Genomic DNA, 19799 nt, shown 5'->3' with positions numbered 1-19799 from the left:
CATCAAAAAATAATTCCACTAAACTTATGACTTCAAAATATTTTTTTTGGCGAATTGTGCCTTTTGGATTAATATAGAGTTCACAAGTTTGAAAAACACTGATCGTTTATCGATAACCAAGTTGGGTTGACATCAATAATTCAATATTTCATTTCAGTTGTGCTGACAATTGACAACGCAACTCAAGTTTAGTGGCAATGCATAATCGACCCCTTAGTTTAGATTGTAAGGTTAGTTGTAAGAATTAGTTCTAAATAAATTTTAGTAAACAACGCAACAGACATCTCGTGACGGTTTTTCTTTTCTCTTGGGTTCGTATCATCATTCACTCTCAATTCCATTGTGTATACGTCAAATAAATCTTAATAAAGAAGGTTACCCTCAAAAATCTATAATATAAACGGGCTATTAAGAACATTTTGGTAGTTGATTGTTTGAATTTTGAACGGATTGATAGACCAAAAACGGAGAAAAAAATATAAAAGAAATTTGACCTAGGCAATTTTGACCTTGAAGATGAAATTCGATTGATATATGGTGTATACAATTTTTGTTATTTATGACAAGAGTTATAATTTCGCCTTAATGGCTTGAAAGATATGAGCCTGACAAAATTATCCCTTTTCACATCAAGGCCTCAAACGTGTGTGGTCCATAACCGTGAAAACTTATTTTTTCTGTCTTCTAAAATGTTGTGGTGTCAGAATATAGTTAATTTTCAATGGCCCAAAAAATTTGCGCACAGTGTTTTAATAAACAAAATTCTTCTTATGCAATTCTTCTTATTTATTGTTCTTGTTTTGTTGCAAATAGTCCCCTCCATTCTACAAAATAAAACACTTTATATTTATACATAGAGATTTTACAATTTTTTTTATTTTATTATCTTTGTAAATTAAATATTATTAATTTGTATCATTATTTATATAAATTTTTAACTTTTCTTTATGTATTTTTTTTTTTTTGATTTATACGAAGTGGTGTTGTCTTACAAATATTGAATACACTACTACTGAATTAGAGAAAAATTAAATAAAAATCTGTTGTGAGGAAAAATATTTACATTAAATGTTCATCAAAATCATCTCAAAATAAAAAAAAAAACAAATTTGTATTCGATCATTTGATTTTACTTATAAACTAAAACCAAATATCTATTGGGTTTGAAGAAAGTCTTATTTCTTGCAGAGTTTATTTTGTTTGCATTTTTATTATAATTTAATTTGCTAAAACTTAAACAAAATCTTTATAAATATTATCATTCAAGCCATACTGCAGCAAGGATATTAATGTGTTAATTTTGGATTTTTTGTAAAAAAAAAATTGAGTCAACAATAATTAGAAACGTTAGGGCAGCTCTAGGTTATAAAAGATTACAAAAATCTCTGTTTTCCATCTTTAAGTTCATACACAAATTTGTATATTATTTATTGAAATAAAAAAAAACAAAGTCTTGATATTTTGAAGAGCATGAAAAATAAACTTAATCTTAATAACTTCTTATCTATCCTCCAGGTTCAAATTTGTGGCGGCAGAGAGGATAGTGTATGAAGGCAAATCCGTCAAAAAAACAACCCAATTAAAGAGTTCAAATTTGTATTTGCAAATCAATTATCGCAAAGTCAAAAGAATGTGTTTGTTGTTGTTGAGTTTGTTCATCTAAGTATATAAGTAGAGCGAGGGGTTTTACTTTACAAAAGCTTCTGGAGGTATTTTACCCTCCTTGTGTAGTTTGTCAAAGACAAAAGCTGCATGATTATAGTCCCAATTGGTTTCTTCTAGACACCTGGAGAAAAAAAAAAAACAAATTTTAGTAAACATTTCATTGATTTTAGGAGAATGGAAAAACTTACTTTCTACTCCACTCAATGTTCATATTACTTTGGGCACACATAGCTTGAACCATTTGCATTTTTGTAGCATCGTCTGGTTGGGTGGGTATTGTGGGTTGGGGCATTAAACCGGCGGCTGCCGAGGTCTGGACGAAAGCAGAAGAAAATAATTATAATAGGTAAAAAAGATAAAAATCATCCTTCATCCTAAATTTCCTAGATTTGAGAAAGGTCAAGGAACTTTTTTTCCACAAAGAAAATAAGATTTCATTAAAGTTATAGTGTTTCCTAACTGGCCTCTTCTCCCCATTGTTTAAAAAGGTTAACCCTTTTTTTGGTTTTTTTTTTCTTTTCTACTCACCGATGGTTGTTGCATTTGTAAACGACTTTGTAGACTGCCTGCAGCTGTGGGTGGTAATTGATTGGCAGCACCAGCTGCTGGCTCTGTTACGACTGGCGGTTTAAGGAAGGTACGTGCCTGTGTTCCCGTGGCACTTGTTACCAAAATCATTTCATTGCGTATACAAAAACCACCGCCAGCGGGTACAATAACAAATTGTCTTTGGAAATAGCGAATTTCGCCTGTGCTTGATGTTGTTGATTCGAATTCTTTGAAGAGACCAGCAACGGTAAAGGATATTAGTTTGGGCTGAAAAAAATAGAGATCAAAATAAAGTTATTAGATATTTCAAAGCATATATCGCCTTTTTAGAACAGAATAACTTATTTTTTTTTTTTTAATATTTTTTAAAGGATTAGCAGAGCCGCTTAGGGACTATAAATTGAAGATTTTCTTTTTAATGTCACATTTTTTCCCATTTGTTTGAAAATTTGGCACAAAACTTCTTTTGGGGCTGATGCTACCAAACAACAAGAGAAAAGTGTGGGTCCATTATATATAGTAGGAAATATTGGTGTTCAATTTGGGTATATAATTTTTTGGTACTTTTTTGGCCATTTCCCCATGTGCCTAATAATAGACAGTTGACGACAAAGGAGGAACTATTCTTCATACATTTTTACTATGGGTCACCAAATAAGAAAAAAATGTGGCTCCATTATATACCAAGAAAATATATTGGTGCCAATTTGGATATTGGTACTTTTTTATAATTTTCCGGTTGGTGGCAATTTGAACCCCAGGACCTAATGATAGATGATTGAAGTCAAAGGAGGATATATTCCCCATTAAATTTCACTAAGGGTCACCGAACAAAAGAAAAGTGTAGGTCCATTATATACATAGAAAATATTGGTCCCAAATTGGGTAAAAAATTCATTGGTCGTTTTTTTGGTCATTTCCCCAATGATGGCAATTTGAACCCTAGTACCTAATGATAGAGGATTGAGGTCAAAGGAGAAATTATTCTCCATCCAATTTCACTAAGGGTCACCGAACAAGAGAAAAGTGTGCCTCCATTGAATACCATGAAAATATTGGTGCCAATTTGGGTATAAAATTCTTTGGTCGTTTTTGGACGTTTTTCAATTTATGACAATTTAAACCACAGTACCTAAGGTTAGACGGTTGATGTCAAAGGGGGAATTATTCTCCATCCAATTTTACTATGGTTAACCAAAGAAGAGAAGAGTGTAGGCCCATTATATACCGAGAAAATATTGGTGCCAATTGGGGTTTTGGCATTTTATCATTTTGCCCATTTGTGGTAATTTGAACCGCAGGGCCTAAGATAGATGGTCTAGGTTGAGGGAAGAAATATTCTCCATCCGGTTTCACTAACGGTCCCCGAACAAGAGAAAAGTGTGTGTGGTTCTTTTATATAGGTACCACGAAAATATTTGTGCCAATTTGCGTATATAATTTTTTGGTAATTTCCCTAATGATGGCAATTTGAACCCTAGTACCTAGATAGAGGATTAAGGTCAAAGGAGGAATTATTCTCCATCCAATTTCCCTAAGGGTCAACGAACAAGAGAAAAGTGTGCCTCTATTATATCCCAGCAAAATGTTCGATGCCAAAGATGACATTCAATCATGGGTGCAAGTGATCTAGCATGTCATCTTTTTAGCATCTTCATCGATGAATTTTATATGAGCGTGGACCCCAAAAGATGACGTTCTTTTCTGGATCCTAAGCATGTCATTTTAACCAATGCGTTGACATGTCATTTCCACCAATGCTTTGGCATGTCATTTCCACCAATGATTTGACATGTCATTTTAACCAATGCTTTGGCATGTCATTTTCACCAACCCCTTGGCATGAAATTTTCATGTCTTGTTTGGAAAATGGAAATGCTGTATTGAAATATGGTTTTCATGAAAAACAAAACTCTTTATTAATTCAAATGAATTCATGAAATAGCTACAATTAATTTATCAGTTTAGTTTTTCAAAAGTTTACATCCAAAATTGCAATGTAATCACCACCGCTGCAACGCAAAAGATTACTTCCTCCGTTCTCCGCAACTGATATTCTTTCATCTTACAAAAGGTTTTTTCAATTATCTTCCCATCACCAGTTCAGATTTCAACATGGACTCCAAATGCACTCCTTTAAGTATTTTTATTTCGTAAATTACTTTTATTTTATAATTTTGTTATTTTGTAACAACATTTTGGTAATTTATACTCTTTTGTTTAGTGACGGAAATATGTAGGGATCTACAACCCGGCTTGCTTTAGGGATCTCTAAGAACAAAATGTAACGAACGGGGAGGAGAGACTTTTTATGGAAAATACCATTTATGCTTAATTAAATTATTTTTAATTGTTTCTTTCCAAAAGTAGTTTCTTCTTTATTTTCAGATTCTTGTTCCTTTTCGTTTCGGACTTTTTTTTCAAAATCCAAGAAGCGAGATTTGATTGATTTCATTCTATGTCAGATTTAGAACAGACAAGGGAACTTTTAAAATAGCAATGTGTGGAGTACAATTCTATTTTTAGCTCGATGGTTGGGACTTCATATAATACCAATTGTTTAGAAATTTTAGTTGTTTGATATGCAAGAAATGTAAGACAACATCACGACGACAGTTCTAACAACTTTGGTCTGTTCTAGAAACTGCAAGAATCTACTTATTTTTACTACGATAACAATTTTTCCTTTATGTTATCGGAAAAAATAGTAAAAATTAGTAGATTTTTGCAGTACTGGAACATACCAAAATGAAAATAAACAGGTGTGTAAATAAAAACACAAACATCATCTCTATTGGATCGATGGAATGGGTACAAATGCTGATGAAAAATCGGATCTTTCACGACTTCCTTTGCATTGGTTCAAATCCTAATGAAAAGATCGGATCTTTCACGACTTCCTTTGAACCAATGCAAAAGATGACATGAAATCACGTCATCGCAAAGAACCCCTTCCGTTAAATTTTGCTGGGATACCATGAAAATATTGGTGCCAATTTGGGTATAAAATTCTTTGGTCGTTTTTGGACGTTTTTCAATTTATGACAATTTAAACCACAATACCTAAGGTTAGACGGTTGATGTCAAAGGGGGAATTATTCTCCGTCCATTTTCACTAAAGGTCTCCGAACAAGAGAAATCGATAGACGCAATATTTACCACTAAAATATGAGTGTTCAAAATTCAGTTTTCGAATTCCAGCCGATTTTACCCACAACACTTCCCAATACTTCCTGCCCCTATATAATTTCGCTGTAGTTTACAGAGCAAGAGAAATCGATAGATTTTACAAAATTGAGCCAATGTGGGTTTGGATTTATTTTGGTCAATTTTTCGAATTCGTATCGATTTGACCCCCAAAATACTTTGTTTGAGAATGAAAATATGTACATAAATAAAACACAAAATCTTTCTTTTTTTTTACTTACCGTAAACAATGTCAAATCCACCGAGAACGATTGAGGATCATGTTGAGTTTTGGGCCATTCGGCCAGTGTTGAAACGACCTGCAGACGTCCAACTTTCAATTGTCGCAGTTTTGAGACATCTTCATTATTGACAATACGACGGAAATTACGATTATATTTCCAAAATGATGTTAGTCGTCCGGCCTGGCTTGCCGGTGGCACCGATATTGACATCATTGCCTGTTCATGATATGCATCGAGCAGTGGTTGACGATTATCCGAATCGAATATAATGAAATATTGTTCCAAAAATTGTCGTATTATATCAGCGCCTGAAGCATCACATAAGAATGAAGCCTGGGCCTTGGGCATTACTGAGCTGTCATTAACATCGAATAAGATTTGGGGTTCCAAGTCATCACCATCCTGTTGTGGCGCGTGGGGGGAAGAAGTAAAAATGTTTTTGTTGTTGTTTTGGAAGAATTTTTTTTTTGGTGTTAATGCAATTGGCAAAATAAAAATTTAAGGAATTGAATTAAAAAATATACAGGGTTATCATGAATAAAAATTCCGTGCGGAATTTGTCCCTTTCCCCAATTTCATAATTTTTTATTTCCATGTTTCTGTCCAAAAAGGAATATTTTTGTCGATTCGGCAAGAATATTCCCTAATTAAGTGATTCTAGTAGTTTTCAACTTTTTAAAATATTGATTTTAAAATAATTTCACTTTTTAAAATTATTTTCCGTGCGGAAAATTCCAAGGGGAATATTCATGATAACCCTGGTAATGTAATGTTGTTTACCACTTACCAATTTAACTAATTTGGGGAATTTGCGTCTAACTTCGCTGTGAATCGAAAGAAAATATGAATATATAAAATTGTTAAGAGATGATTAACGCGATATGAAAATGAGTAATTTGACGAGGTTTTACAATGAACGTAAATAATTTAAACAATACAAATGGCTGTAAAGAAGATATGAAAAAAAGAAGTTTTATGTTCTGCTAAACCGAACCAATTATGTAGATCCTTAAACTGCACTTAATCGACAATTTTTGAATTTTTATGAGGGTGTTTTGGAAATTTCGTTATTGCTGTCAATTTGACCACAATACCTAATGTTAAAGGATTGAACTGAAAGGCGAAATTATTCTCCATCCAATTTTACTATGGGTCAACGAATAATACATTTGTGTTGGTTCTTTATATACCACAAAAATATTGGTACAAATTTCGTTATAAAGTTCTCATTCGTTTTTGGTAATTTCTCCACAAATGACAATTTTAACCCCAGTAACTAATGATATATGGCTGAAGTTAAGGGAGGAATTATTCTCTATCTAATTTCACTATGGGTCGCCGAACAAGAAAAAGGTGTAGGTCCATTACGTACCGTGAAACTATTGGTGTCAATTTTGGTATATAATTCTTTGGTCGTTTTGTCATTTTTCTATTGATGGGAATTAGAATCACAGTACCTAATGTTAGAGAGTTGAGATCAAAGGAGGAATTATTCTCCATCAAATTTCACTATGGGTCACCGAACAAGAAAAAGGTGTAGCTCCATTATGTACCGTGAAACTATTGGTGTCAATTTTGGTATATAATTCTTTGGTCGTTTTGTCATTTTTCTATTGATGGGAATTTGAATCACAGTACCTAATGTTAGAGAGTTGAGATCAAAGGAGGAATTATTCTCCATCGCTTTTCACTGTGGGTCACAGAATAAGAGAATTGTGTAGGTCTATTACATATCGTGAAAATATTGGTGTCAACTTTGGTATATAATTTTTTGGTCGTTTTGTCATTTTTCTATTGATGGGAATTTTAATCCCAGTACCTAATGCTAGAGAGTTGGGATCAAAGGAGGAATTATTCTCCATCACATTTCACTATGGGTCACCGAATAAGAGAATTGTGTAGGTCTATTACATATCGTGAAAATATTGAAGCTAATTTGGGATATACTTTTTTGGTCGTTTATAGGACCTTTTTTCTATTTTGGCAACTAGAATCCCAGTAACTAAAGATAAATGATTGAGGTCAAATAATCAATTATTTCCCATCGTTTTTCACTATAGGTCAACCAATAAATATCAAAAAGATATTAGTGTCAATATGTGTTCGATTTGGTCAATTTTGTACTTTTTCAAATTCTTGCCAGTTTGACCAAAAAAATTTAATTTAAGGGCGTTGCTGTCAAAGGAAACATTATTCTCCGTCAAATTTCACTATGGGCCACCTAACAAGAAAAACCGATACACACAAGGTATACCGCTGAAATATTTATGTCATTTTGGATTTTGGTTGGTTTTGGTAAATTTTGTACTTTTTCCCAATTCTTGCCGATTTGACCCACAATACATCATTTGAGGGCGATGCTGTAAAAGGAGAGATTATTCTCCATCGAATTTTACTATGGGTCACAGATTAAGAGAATTGTGTAGGTCTATTACATACCGTGAAAATATTGGTGTTAATTTGGGTATGTAATTCTATGTTCTTTGTTTTTATTTTATTTTCAAATTGATGGGATTTTGAATCTCAGTACCTAATGTTAGAGGGTTGAGATCAAAGGAGGAATTATTCTCCATCCAATTTAACTATGGGTCACTGAATAATATAAATGTGTCGGTCCTTTATATACCACGAAAATATTGGAGCTAATTTGGGATATACTTTTTTGGTCGTTTTTCGGACTTTTTTCATTTTGGCAATTAGAATCCCAGTACCTAAATATAAAGGATTGAGGTCAAATAATAAATTATTTTCCATAGTTTTTCACTATAGTTTAGCCAATAAATATCACTGAAATATTAGTGTCAATATGTGTTCGATTCGGTGAATTTTGTACTTTTTCAAAGTTTTGCCAGTTTGACCCACTATTTTTCATTTAAGGGCGTTGCTGTCAAAGAAAACATTAATCTCCATCGAATTTCACTATGGGTCACTTAACAAGAGAAACCGATCCAGACAAGGTATACCGCTGAAATATTCATGCCAATTTGGATTTTGGTTGGTTTTGGTAAATTTTGTACTTTTTCCCAATTCTTGCCGATTTGACCCACAATCATTTAAGGGCGATGCTGTAAAAGGAGAGACTATTCTCCATCGAATTTCACTATGGGTCACAGAATAAGAGAATTGTGTAGGTCTATTACATACCGTGAAAATATTGGTGTTAATTTGGGTTTATAATTCTTTGTTCTTTGTTTTATTTTCAAATTGATGGGAATTTGAATCCCAGTACCTAATGTTAGAGAGTTGTGATCAAATAAGAAATTATTCTCCATCCAATTTATCTATGGGCCACTGAATTATATAACTGTGTAGGTCCTTTATATACCACGAAAATATTGCAGCTATTTTGGGAAATATTTTTTTGGTCGTTTATCGGACGTTTTTCTATTTTGGCAATTAGAATCCCAGTAACTAAATATAAAGGATTGAGGTCAAATAATCAATTGTTTTCCATCCTTTTTCACTATAGGCCAGCCAATAAATATCACCGACATATTAGTGCCAATATGTGTTCGATTTGGTGAATTTTGTACTTTTTCAAAGTCTTGCCCGTTTGACCAACAATTTTGCATTTAAGGGCGTTGCTGTCAAAGAAAACATTATTCTCCATCGAATTTCACTATGGGTCACCTAACAAGAGAAACCGATCCAGACAAGGTATACCGCTGAAATATTTATGTCAATTTGGATTTTTGGTCAATTTTGCACTTTTTCCCAGTTCTTGCCAGTTTGACCCACAATTTGTCATTTAAGGGCGTTGCTGTCAAAGAAAACATTAATCTCCATCGAATTTCACTATGGGTCACCTAACAAGAGAAACCGATACACACAAGGTATACCGCTAAAATATTTATGTCAATTTGGATTTTGGTTGGTTTTGATCAATTTTGTACTTTTTCCCAATTCTTGCCGGTTTGACCCACAATACTTCATTTGGGGGCGGTGCTGTAAAAGGAGAGACTATTCTCCATCGAATTTCACTATGGGTCATCGAACAAGAGATACCGATAGACCCAATATTTACTGGGTTTGTTTAGATCAATTTGGCACTTTTTCGAATGAATGCTGACTTGACGCAGAAAACCTCATTTGAGGTCTATTATGCCAAGGGAGAGAATCTACTTAGAATTTGATTATAGATCATCAAAAATAAATAAATAAATTCGAGGTGGATGATCTTCAAACTTGATCTACGTATAGAAGAAATATTACGATTTGGAAGAAATCGGTTACTTCCTTTAAAAGGTATAAAATAAACGGACAGACGAACGGACATAGCTAGATCGAGTTCAATTTATGTGAGAGCGATTTGTTCTTATCATATGTGAGTTCTAAAACCATTTTGATTTGCCTTATTTTCCTAAATTTTTATTATATTGAGCCTATCTCTTACAAAAGACTTTGTATTGAGCCCATCCATGACAGTAAATACAATATTGACTTAAATGCATGTCTGTAAAACACGCTTGCGTCGCTTTTCAACCTTACCTAACTCAAAAAGACTACAAACAAATGCAGTTACCTCTTTCGTTAACAGAAATCTAATATAAACTGGTGAAGGGTTGATAGGTGATAGAGGATATAAGGTAAACTTTGGATGCTAAATATAAAGTTCCTATGAGTCGTTGTAGTCACTCCTCAGGGTATAAACAATTTCAGTTCATACATTTTTTATTGAGTTTGACAATCTTTGGATTAGTGTAGCTTAGTTTGTTCGATGGGGTAAATTGGTAATTCTTCTTTTGGTAATCATATTTTGAGCCCCTTTTGATATAACTGGATGACCCTTTAAGACATGCCGAATCTAAGGTATTGAACTTAAACTATACTTTATTCGAAACATAATTGGTATGTTCCTTTACTTTTGAAAATGGTATGTTAGGGTTCTACTGTAAACAATCAGAAACTAGGCATCATTGTTATTATACATACACACACACACACTTGCTACCCTCATGCTATACTCTTTCTCACTCAGTCAGTCTCTTTCAGTCATTCAGACAACACAGTCATTGTATTACACCACAAGTAGTAACACGCACATCAATTGTAACGTATTTCAGTTTCCAGAATTAAACAGAATAAATCGTGCTTAAGTTTGTTAATTTATCAATAAGTCTTTTATTTACAACATAAAAGCACAACTAAATCTTTTACTCAAACGTAAGAGTACAACAACTGGCGACGAGGACGGTGAATAAGGAAATAAATTCTTTAATTTCAATTCATCTACGCAAAAATCAACTGCACATAAAATGTCAAGCGAGAACATTGTGAAATTACTAGCTGAACAGCAAGCGGCTATGAATCTTCAAACGCAGTTACTGCAACAATTAACAAATCTACTTCAAGCACAGAGTACTGGAAACACCAAAGATGCTACGAGTCCCAGCACTTCAAAAGCAGCATTGATGGAATCTCTTTCACATTCCATGACAGACTTCGTTTATGAACCGGAAAGCGGATTAATTTTTCAAGCGTGGTACAATCGCTACCAACATGTCTTCGAAAAAGAAGCCCAATCTCTGGACGATCATGACAAAGTTGCGTTACTCTGGAGAAAGATGTCAAACAGTGTTCACGAAAGATTCAGGAACTACGTTCTTCCAAAGAATCCAACAGAAATGAGTCTCAAAGACACCCTGGAGAAACTTAACAAACTATTTGGTAAGGTAGAAACTCAAGTGTCTCAACGCTACAAGTGTTTGCAAATGAAAAAACTTGAAGGAGAAGACTATAAGGAATACGCCGGTAGAGTTAACTTACAGTGCGAACTCTTCAAGCTAAATGAAATGCAAGTGGATCAATTCAAGTGTCTAATCTATGTCTTGGGTTTACAATCAAGCAAAGACAACGACATTCGCTTACGTTTACTCAAATTGCTAGACGAAGCAAAGGACTCCACAACTCTAGACACTCTTGTAGATGAAACTCAACGACTCATGGATTTGAAAACAGACAATACATTGATCGAGCATCAATCGCAATCAATATGCGCAGTCAAGAAATTCGCCAAGAACAACAACAAGCATTCCCATAAAATTCCTAAAACGCCCTGCTGGTTATGCGGAGACATGCATTACTCAAAATACTGTCCATTTAAAAATCATAAATGTTCAAAGTGTCAGCAGACAGGTCACAAGGATAACTTTTGCAAAAGCGCAAAACGAGGCAAGTCCACTACAGACAAAACTGCAGTCAAGTCGGACAAAACAAAATACAACGCCAACGCTGTATTCTCTTCGAAGCAACTCCAATTTCAACAATTGCGAAAATATACCACCGTGGAGATAAACAAGAAACAAGTCAAATTACAAATCGACACAGCATCCGATATTTCAATCATATCACGATCAACATGGGAATACATAGGTAAGCCTCACGTACACAAAACAAATGATACTGCAACAGACGTGAATTCCAACAGCATCAGCCTAATCGGAAAGTGTCAATGCAACATAACGGTATCAGACAAAACGCTAACTCTACAATGTTACGTCACGGAAATCGATAACTTAAACATAATGGGTATCGACTGGATACAAAGTTTTAACCTTTGGGACAAACCAATTTCAGCTTGGTGTCGCCAAATATCAAACGATGAATACATATCAAACCTGAGAAGCAAGTTCAAACCTGTTTTCGACAACAGCAGTCTTGGCCTTTGTACAAAAACCAAAGTGCATATTAAACTTCTTCCAGACGCAAAAGAAACATTCATTGCAAAACGCCCAGTACCATATGCCGTGAGAACAGAAATAGAAACAGAGCTAGATAGACTTGAAAAAGCAAATATCATCACACCAGTCAATTCTTCAAAATTTGCAGCGCCAGTAGTCGTAAGTAGAAGGAACGGAAAAATTAGAATTTGTGCAGACTATTCCACGGGTCTCAACAATTCAATTGAACCAAATCAGTATCCTCTGCCCACTCCTGAAGAAATTCTCTCAGATTGTCACGATTGTATGATATTTAGTCATTTGGATCTCTCTGACGCATATCTACAAGTAGAAGTCGACGATCAAAGCAAAGACTTGCTAACTATTAATACTCACAAAGGGTTATACAGATTTAATCGCCTCACTCCAGGTATAAAATCAGCACCAGGATCCTTCCAGCGAATCATGGATGAGCTATGCACAGGCATCCAAGGAGCACGAGCGTACATAGACGACATAGTCTTGGCAAGTAGATCTCTTCACGATCACAAAACTAATCTTAATTTGTTATTACAGAAAATTCAAGATTACGGGTTCAAACTCAAATTCGAAAAATGTCAATTTTTCAAACCATCAATCAAGTATCTAGGTCAAATCATAGATAAAAATGGCATACGACCTGATCCAGATAAAATTCTTGCAATACAGAACCTGAAGGTCCCTGAAAACATTTCAGAAGTACGATCTTTACTTGGCTCCATAAACCACTATGGAAAGTATGTCCACAACATGAGAAACATCCGAAAACCACTAGATGATATCTTAAAAAAAGATCACAAATTCATTTGGACCAAAGAATGTCAACAATCTCTCAACGAATTCAAACGCATTCTAACATCGGATTTACTACTAACTCATTACAATCCAGCATTGCCAATTCACATTGCAGCGGACGCATCATCACATGGCATCGGAGCGGTAATATACCATACTTACCCAGACAACAGTGTCAAAGCCATTCATCACGTCTCAAGATCACTTACTCCAACGGAGCGAAATTACAGTCAAATCGAAAAAGAAGGACTAGCACTAGTTTTCGCCGTACAACGTTTCCACAAAATGATTTTCGGAAGAAAATTCACCCTACATACCGACCATAAGCCATTGCTCACCATATTTGGTTCCAAAAAAGGTATTCCGGTCTACACCGCGAACAGGTTACAACGTTGGGCTCTCATCCTTCTCACCTACGATTTCGATATAAAGTATACCAATACAAAGGATTTTGGACATGCAGACGTTCTGTCAAGATTGATAAGCGCACATGAAAAACCATCAGACGAGTACATCATAGCTTCAATCAACCTAGAAAACGACATAAGATATGACATCACAGACGCCGTATCAACACTGCCAGTTAGCTTCAAAATGATACAGGATGCAACCAAAAAGGATTCAACCTTACAAACAGTTTCAAACTACGTATACAACGGCTGGCCAGAAAACAAAAACAGCATAGATTCTTCAATTCTTCCATATTTCAACAGGCAAGATTCAATATCAATAACAGATGATTGTCTTATGTTCAATACGCGCATAATAGTACCCGAATGCTACAGAAAACAAATTCTCAAACAACTGCATCGCGGACACATAGGAACAGAAAGAAGCAAATCTATCGCACGCAGCTACGTATATTGGCCAAACATAGACAAGGACATAGAGACTTACGTCAAGAAATGCAACAATTGCCAACTCGCAGCAAAAAGTCCCATCAAAACCAACCTTTGTCCTTGGCCCACAACAACACGCGTTCTCGAACGTGTTCACATAGATTACGCAGGTCCTGTAAAAAGCATTTACTACCTCGTAATAGTGGATTCATATTCCAAATATCCCGTCATATATGAAACTTCATCAACCACGACCGCAGCAACATTAAGGTTACTAACAACTTATTGTTCACAGTTTGGAAATCCTGAACAAATCGTATCCGACAATGGAACACAATTTTCCTCAGCGGATTTTGAAAATTGGTGTTCTCAACGAGGAATCAAACACACACGAACAGTTCGATATCACCCAAGTTCCAATGGTCAAGCAGAAAGATTCGTCGATACTCTCAAACGATCTTTAAAAAAATCAGAGGGAAAGGAGACGGCATCTAATGCACTACAAACATTCTTAGAAGTGTATCGTTCAACACCGAACAAAAACTCACCTAATGAACTCTCTCCAGCGGAATCATTCCTAGGTCGAAAAATGAGAACAGTTTTCGATTTAATAACAAAGCCTCCACCAGCGAGCAGAGAGAGAAACATTCAAATGGAGAAACAATACAACCGGAAACATGGTACAAAACAACGAAATTTCATCACTGGAGATCTTGTCTACGCTAAACACTTCAAAGGTAATAAAAGCTACTGGGTTCCAGGTGAAATTATCAACAAAGTGGGAAATGTTACCTACAACACTCTCATTCAAGTGGATAAGAGACAAATTCTTGTGAGATCTCACGCAGATCAACTCCGAGCAACAGAAACCGATGAAAATGTACCTGCAGAGCAAAATGATAATCTTCCTCTTCAAATCCTACTAGAAGACTTCAACATTAGTCCACCAATGGAAGAAGATTTCACAACTCCACCATCATCACCGGTTATGCACCCACAACGCATCACTTCTCGAAGAAACCCTGTACAGCCAATATCCCGGACCCCCGAGAAGTCTCAAAAAGGGAGATGTTAGGGTTCTACTGTAAACAATCAGAAACTAGGCATCATTGTTATTATACATACACACACACACACTTGCTACCCTCATGCTATACTCTTTCTCACTCAGTCAGTCTCTTTCAGTCATTCAGACAACACAGTCATTGTATTACACCACAAGTAGTAACACGCACATCAATTGTAACGTATTTCAGTTTCCAGAATTAAACAGAATAAATCGTGCTTAAGTTTGTTAATTTATCAATAAGTCTTTTATTTACAACATAAAAGCACAACTAAATCTTTTACTCAAACGTAAGAGTACAACATGGTAAAACCGGCAAAAGTAGTAAAAGTTGTAAACTGCTCCTATATGAATTGTATTGTGTCTGAAGTAATGGAACGCTTTTCGAGTAAAAAGTGGTAAAAATTGAAGATTCTTGCACGTAAAGGAACAGAGCTAATACGTCTGGCGATGAAAAGTAATCTTCAATTTGAATGTTTAGATGGATGGTTGCAGATTTCATAGAGAAAACAAAAGGTTCTTCATACAATTTTTTTCAAAATAAATTATTTGTTATCTATATAAATTACTATATGTAAACACATTTCCTAATGAATGTGTTGCGCGATATAAAATAAATAAATAAATTTAAATTTTTCAATTTTTTTCACGACTTCGGTTTAAATTTCAAGGTAAGAGGCCTTATTCCCGCATTCGATCTATGTTTTTTTCTTCTAAATAAATTAGATTACATGAATATCATCTCAATGAAGATGAATATTTCGTTCAAAACCACTCGTACTCAAATACGGGAATTGCTGCGAAAGATTCACAACTGTTATAATTTGAAAACAGTTGAAATTCCATTATACAGAATGCTCTGGGACAAGAAATTGCAATCTAAAAATATGACTTGATTAAAAAATTAGCAATAATTTATAAAATTAATAATAATTTTTAATTTTGTCCCATCATGGATGGTTGTGGAACAATTATTATTATTATAAAAATAATTTTTTTTTTGTATTTTTCTGCACCCTTCTCCAAAGACATAACACAAATCACCCTTCAAAATTGTACGCAATTTGTTAAAGTACATTTAAAACAAAAAAGATATGGGAAACCGTGATGCTTGCTATGTCTTTGGGTGGGCATGCACTTTATAGAGAGCTGAATAATGGAGTTTCAACTGCGTAAGTACTTAATTTATTACCATTATGCAGTATTGAGTCCTCAAAAATCGAGTTTCAACTGCAGAAGTACTTCATTTTTTCCATTATCTATTAAAAATTAAAATCATTTAAAAAATGCTTGCCAAATTATTTATTGAAAAAGCAAATAAATTTTGATTTGATAGCCTAATATTTGCAAGGCTTTTTAGGAAAAATTTAAAAAAAATATTGAAGACAAAAAGAGATTTTTTAAATTTGTTTTCTTTTTTGTGTTTTTTCTTATACATATTTTTTAGTTTTTTTTTATTATTTTTTTTTCTTTTGTGGAGCAGCAGTAAAGTAGTCATTAAGATCCCTTTAATATGGCAAAATATATTTTTAGTATTTTTGTATATATTTTCTAATTTGTGTTTTCCTCTCAATTATTATTTATTGTTTTATTATTAATTTTTTAATTATTTATTCATTTTGTTTATTTGTTATAATTTATTTTTAATTGTATTTTATTAAAATACAATTATTTTACAATAATTGTTTTAATAAATTACATTGAAAATATTGCAACAATCGTGCATCTTAATAATTATTATAATTTATTTATATTTTTATTTATGTATTGTTATTTTGTTTTAATTGTGTATTATTTTTAATAGTTATTTTATTTATCTATAATATTCTTTATTATTTTGTACTTTGTTCGCCTTTTTGTTGTACAATGCCTTAAGATTTTCCATTTGGTGTATATCTAACCTCAAAAAAAGAAGAGACAAGAGTTTCCACACCATTATTGTTAATCCTAAAAAGAACATTGTGTTGGCGAACCATTTTTATAACACCATTTCCCCCCAAAGTTCCTTATAAAAGGAATTTTTGTTTTTGCCGTTTTATAGTTTAGTTATAGCAAGTTAAAGTTATAGCAATTGTGCAGTGTTATGATACAAATATCCCATTAACAAATGAGGATATTAAACACTAAAAAACACAAAATGCTTTTTAAACTTTTACACAGCTTGAAAATCAACCACACAAATAAAATTTGTAAGTGGTTTTTCTGTAACGGCAATGGCGACTGGAAAATATTTTTTATTATTTTATTTATTAGATATTTTGTTTTATTTAACAGAAAAGAAAACACAATATTTCTTACATTTTTTTTTAATATATTGATAACCAATTAATGGATAATACGCTAGTTTATTACCGCTCAATTTTGTTTTATTTTTTTATTGTCTTTTCTTCTATTGTTTTTTTTTCCTTTTTATATTTTTTGGTAATTTTTTATTTCTTTTTTTTTTTTTGTTCTTTTTTTCTGTGAAAACCTCTTTAAGCCTCTTGTAGGGTATTTTCATTAATTGTACCCAAAATCAATTACAACAAAATGTATTTGCTTTCTAAATAATGTTTAACCAACAAATTATGACAGTTGTGTATTCAAATTGAGGTTAGGTTTTTCTCAGAAGAATTGAAACTTTTGGTTATTAATTAATTATAGTAATTAAAAAACATTTTTCATGGGGTTTAATAAAGTCACACCTTTTGTTTTTTTTTTTTTTTTTTTTGGAAATCTGTAACCAAACTAAAGGAGATAAGTGAAACAAATTTAACTGCTGATGTTTCGTTACCTAAAGGCGGAGATACCCTAGGGGCATGGTATTTTTGATAAAATCATTTCATATCAATAACCTATACCTATTTTTATTACCCTAAATCAAAAATTATTCTTATGCCGTGGATTGTGAATTGGGAAATGAGTTAGAAAACGAAAAAATAAAAATGTCTGTATTTCCTCTGTAGAAGGGATTTTGTAAATGACGGAACGTTTATGTATTATTACATGATTTGTTTGGTGTCCTGCCCTTTACAATCTCAGATTTAAAGTAATTGTAATATTAGCTTCGTTCCCGTACTTTTTAATAGTAAAACTCGTAAAAGAGAGAACTGTAGAAACATTTTTCTCACACAAAAGTTTTTTGAAATAGTTCGGGAACGGAAAAATGGAAAATACGTCAAAAAAAACTGGAACAAATGTCAAAGTCGGCGTATCAGCCAATCAGACGCCGGCAACCATGTTACTATTTTTTTACACGTTCAAAGTTGTCGAGTAAAAAGTTTTTAAAGAGAACGCCATTCAGCGCCATTTTTGTTTAAAGAGAAGCGAACATTTTATAACTTTTTTGTGTACGGGAACGGGTTTTCTGGTAAAATGTGTAAAAGTCGTAAAAGTTGTAAAAACTTTTTAGTTCTGGAACAAAGCTATTATCGGTGATTGTAAAATGTAGTATGATGTAGAAAGGATGATTGGTTAAGGACGAAGTTGAAGGAAACTTAAAAGGAAACATGATTTAGTTTTGCCACCGTAGGAAGGTGAATAAAATTTAGTTTCTTCTCAGCCTTTTCTTCCGAATCCATGGGATATGAATGGAGTTTTTATAGAAGGCCAAGAAGTCTTTGACAACTTTGTGTAGGAATATATATAGTCGGACCTCGATTATCCGTGATGGGCGGGACCGGAGCCATTACGGATAATCGATTTTCCCGGATAATGGAGTAACACTGTGTCTCATATATTTTTTTTTATCAAAAATGTGCGTTCTTGCAAATATTTATGAATATGATTAATTATGAAGTTATTTTGAAGTTTAAAAGATTAAAACTGTTCTAAAATATGTCATTTGTGTACTGTTTCGTCCATTGAAATTTAGTCGAATTAATTATAACCCCGGATCAAAAAAATTTTCACGGTTAATCGGTGTAAAATGAACTAAAAACAAGTAAAAAAGTGTCAGTCGACAGATATATACTCTCAGCCAATGCGAAGTGAAACTTTCAACTACGGACAGATCGAATGTATTAAAGTCTCTTCAGAATTTTGTGGCCCGAGAGGGAGAGTTATCTTGCTCTCCGACCGCCACATATGGTGACATAGGTTTTTTTTACACTTTTCGGTCTGTTTTCTTAAGAAATATGGACTTGTCCCAGAAAAAACTTTTACCGTCGTAATGGAGGTAGCGAATGCAAATCGCTTCAACAAATATCAAAGTGATTCCAGAGCAGGTCTTAAAGTGAACTTATCCGAAATTTTGTGTGAGAGGTACCAGAAGGAGTAGACAAATATAGCCCATATTCGAAACTGATCTATACCTCGTAGATATATTAGGATGTGCAAAGTATGGATTACATCGGTCACTCCATTCAAGAGTTATCGTGCGCATATTTTTTCCGAAGATTTTTGAATTTTTGTGAGGGAGGTACCTGGTGCCACCGTGGTGCAATGGTATGTACGCCCGCCTTGCAACATCAAACATTTTTCAACGGTGGCAGAATACCCCTTAGTAATGTTGGCGACACTTCCTGAGTATTTCAGCCTTGAAAAACTTCTCCATATGTGGTGTCTTAAGACACGCCGTTCGGACTCGGCGATAAACAGTAGGTCCCATATCATTGAGCTAAATATGAATCGGGGTGCACTCATTGATATGAGAGAAGTCTCCCTTGTCCCGTATGGGATGTTGTGGAACAATGTTTTGTTTTTTGAGGTACCTGAAGGAGTGGACCGACATGGCTTATCTTCGAACTTAAACTATGTTTGGACAAAATATTACGAA

General features: G+C 33.8%; 1 protein-coding gene across 2 annotated transcripts in view; it reads right to left on the bottom strand.

Annotated features, from left to right (window-relative positions):
* Positions 1-1155: 1155 nt before the first annotated feature.
* sbr (nuclear RNA export factor small bristles) overlaps positions 1156-19799 on the bottom strand; it is a 99516-nt gene continuing 80872 nt past the window's right edge. For both annotated transcript variants that reach the window (XM_073979233.1, XM_073979232.1), the window contains exons 6-10: positions 6433-6469; positions 5643-6047; positions 2194-2481; positions 1854-1978; positions 1156-1786 (exon numbers count right to left, since the gene is read on the bottom strand). In XM_073979233.1, the coding sequence (XP_073835334.1) occupies positions 1687-1786; positions 1854-1978; positions 2194-2481; positions 5643-6047; positions 6433-6469 (955 nt within the window). In that variant the 3' untranslated portion in view covers positions 1156-1686. The remainder of the gene's footprint in view (positions 1787-1853; positions 1979-2193; positions 2482-5642; positions 6048-6432; positions 6470-19799) is intronic.

This window comes from Musca autumnalis, unplaced genomic scaffold, assembly GCF_047663935.1.
Source record: "Musca autumnalis isolate F117 unplaced genomic scaffold, ASM4766393v1 scaffold_3, whole genome shotgun sequence".
Classification (NCBI taxonomy): Eukaryota; Metazoa; Arthropoda; class Insecta; order Diptera; family Muscidae; genus Musca; species Musca autumnalis.
This window is presented reverse-complemented; position numbering and strand designations above follow the sequence as displayed.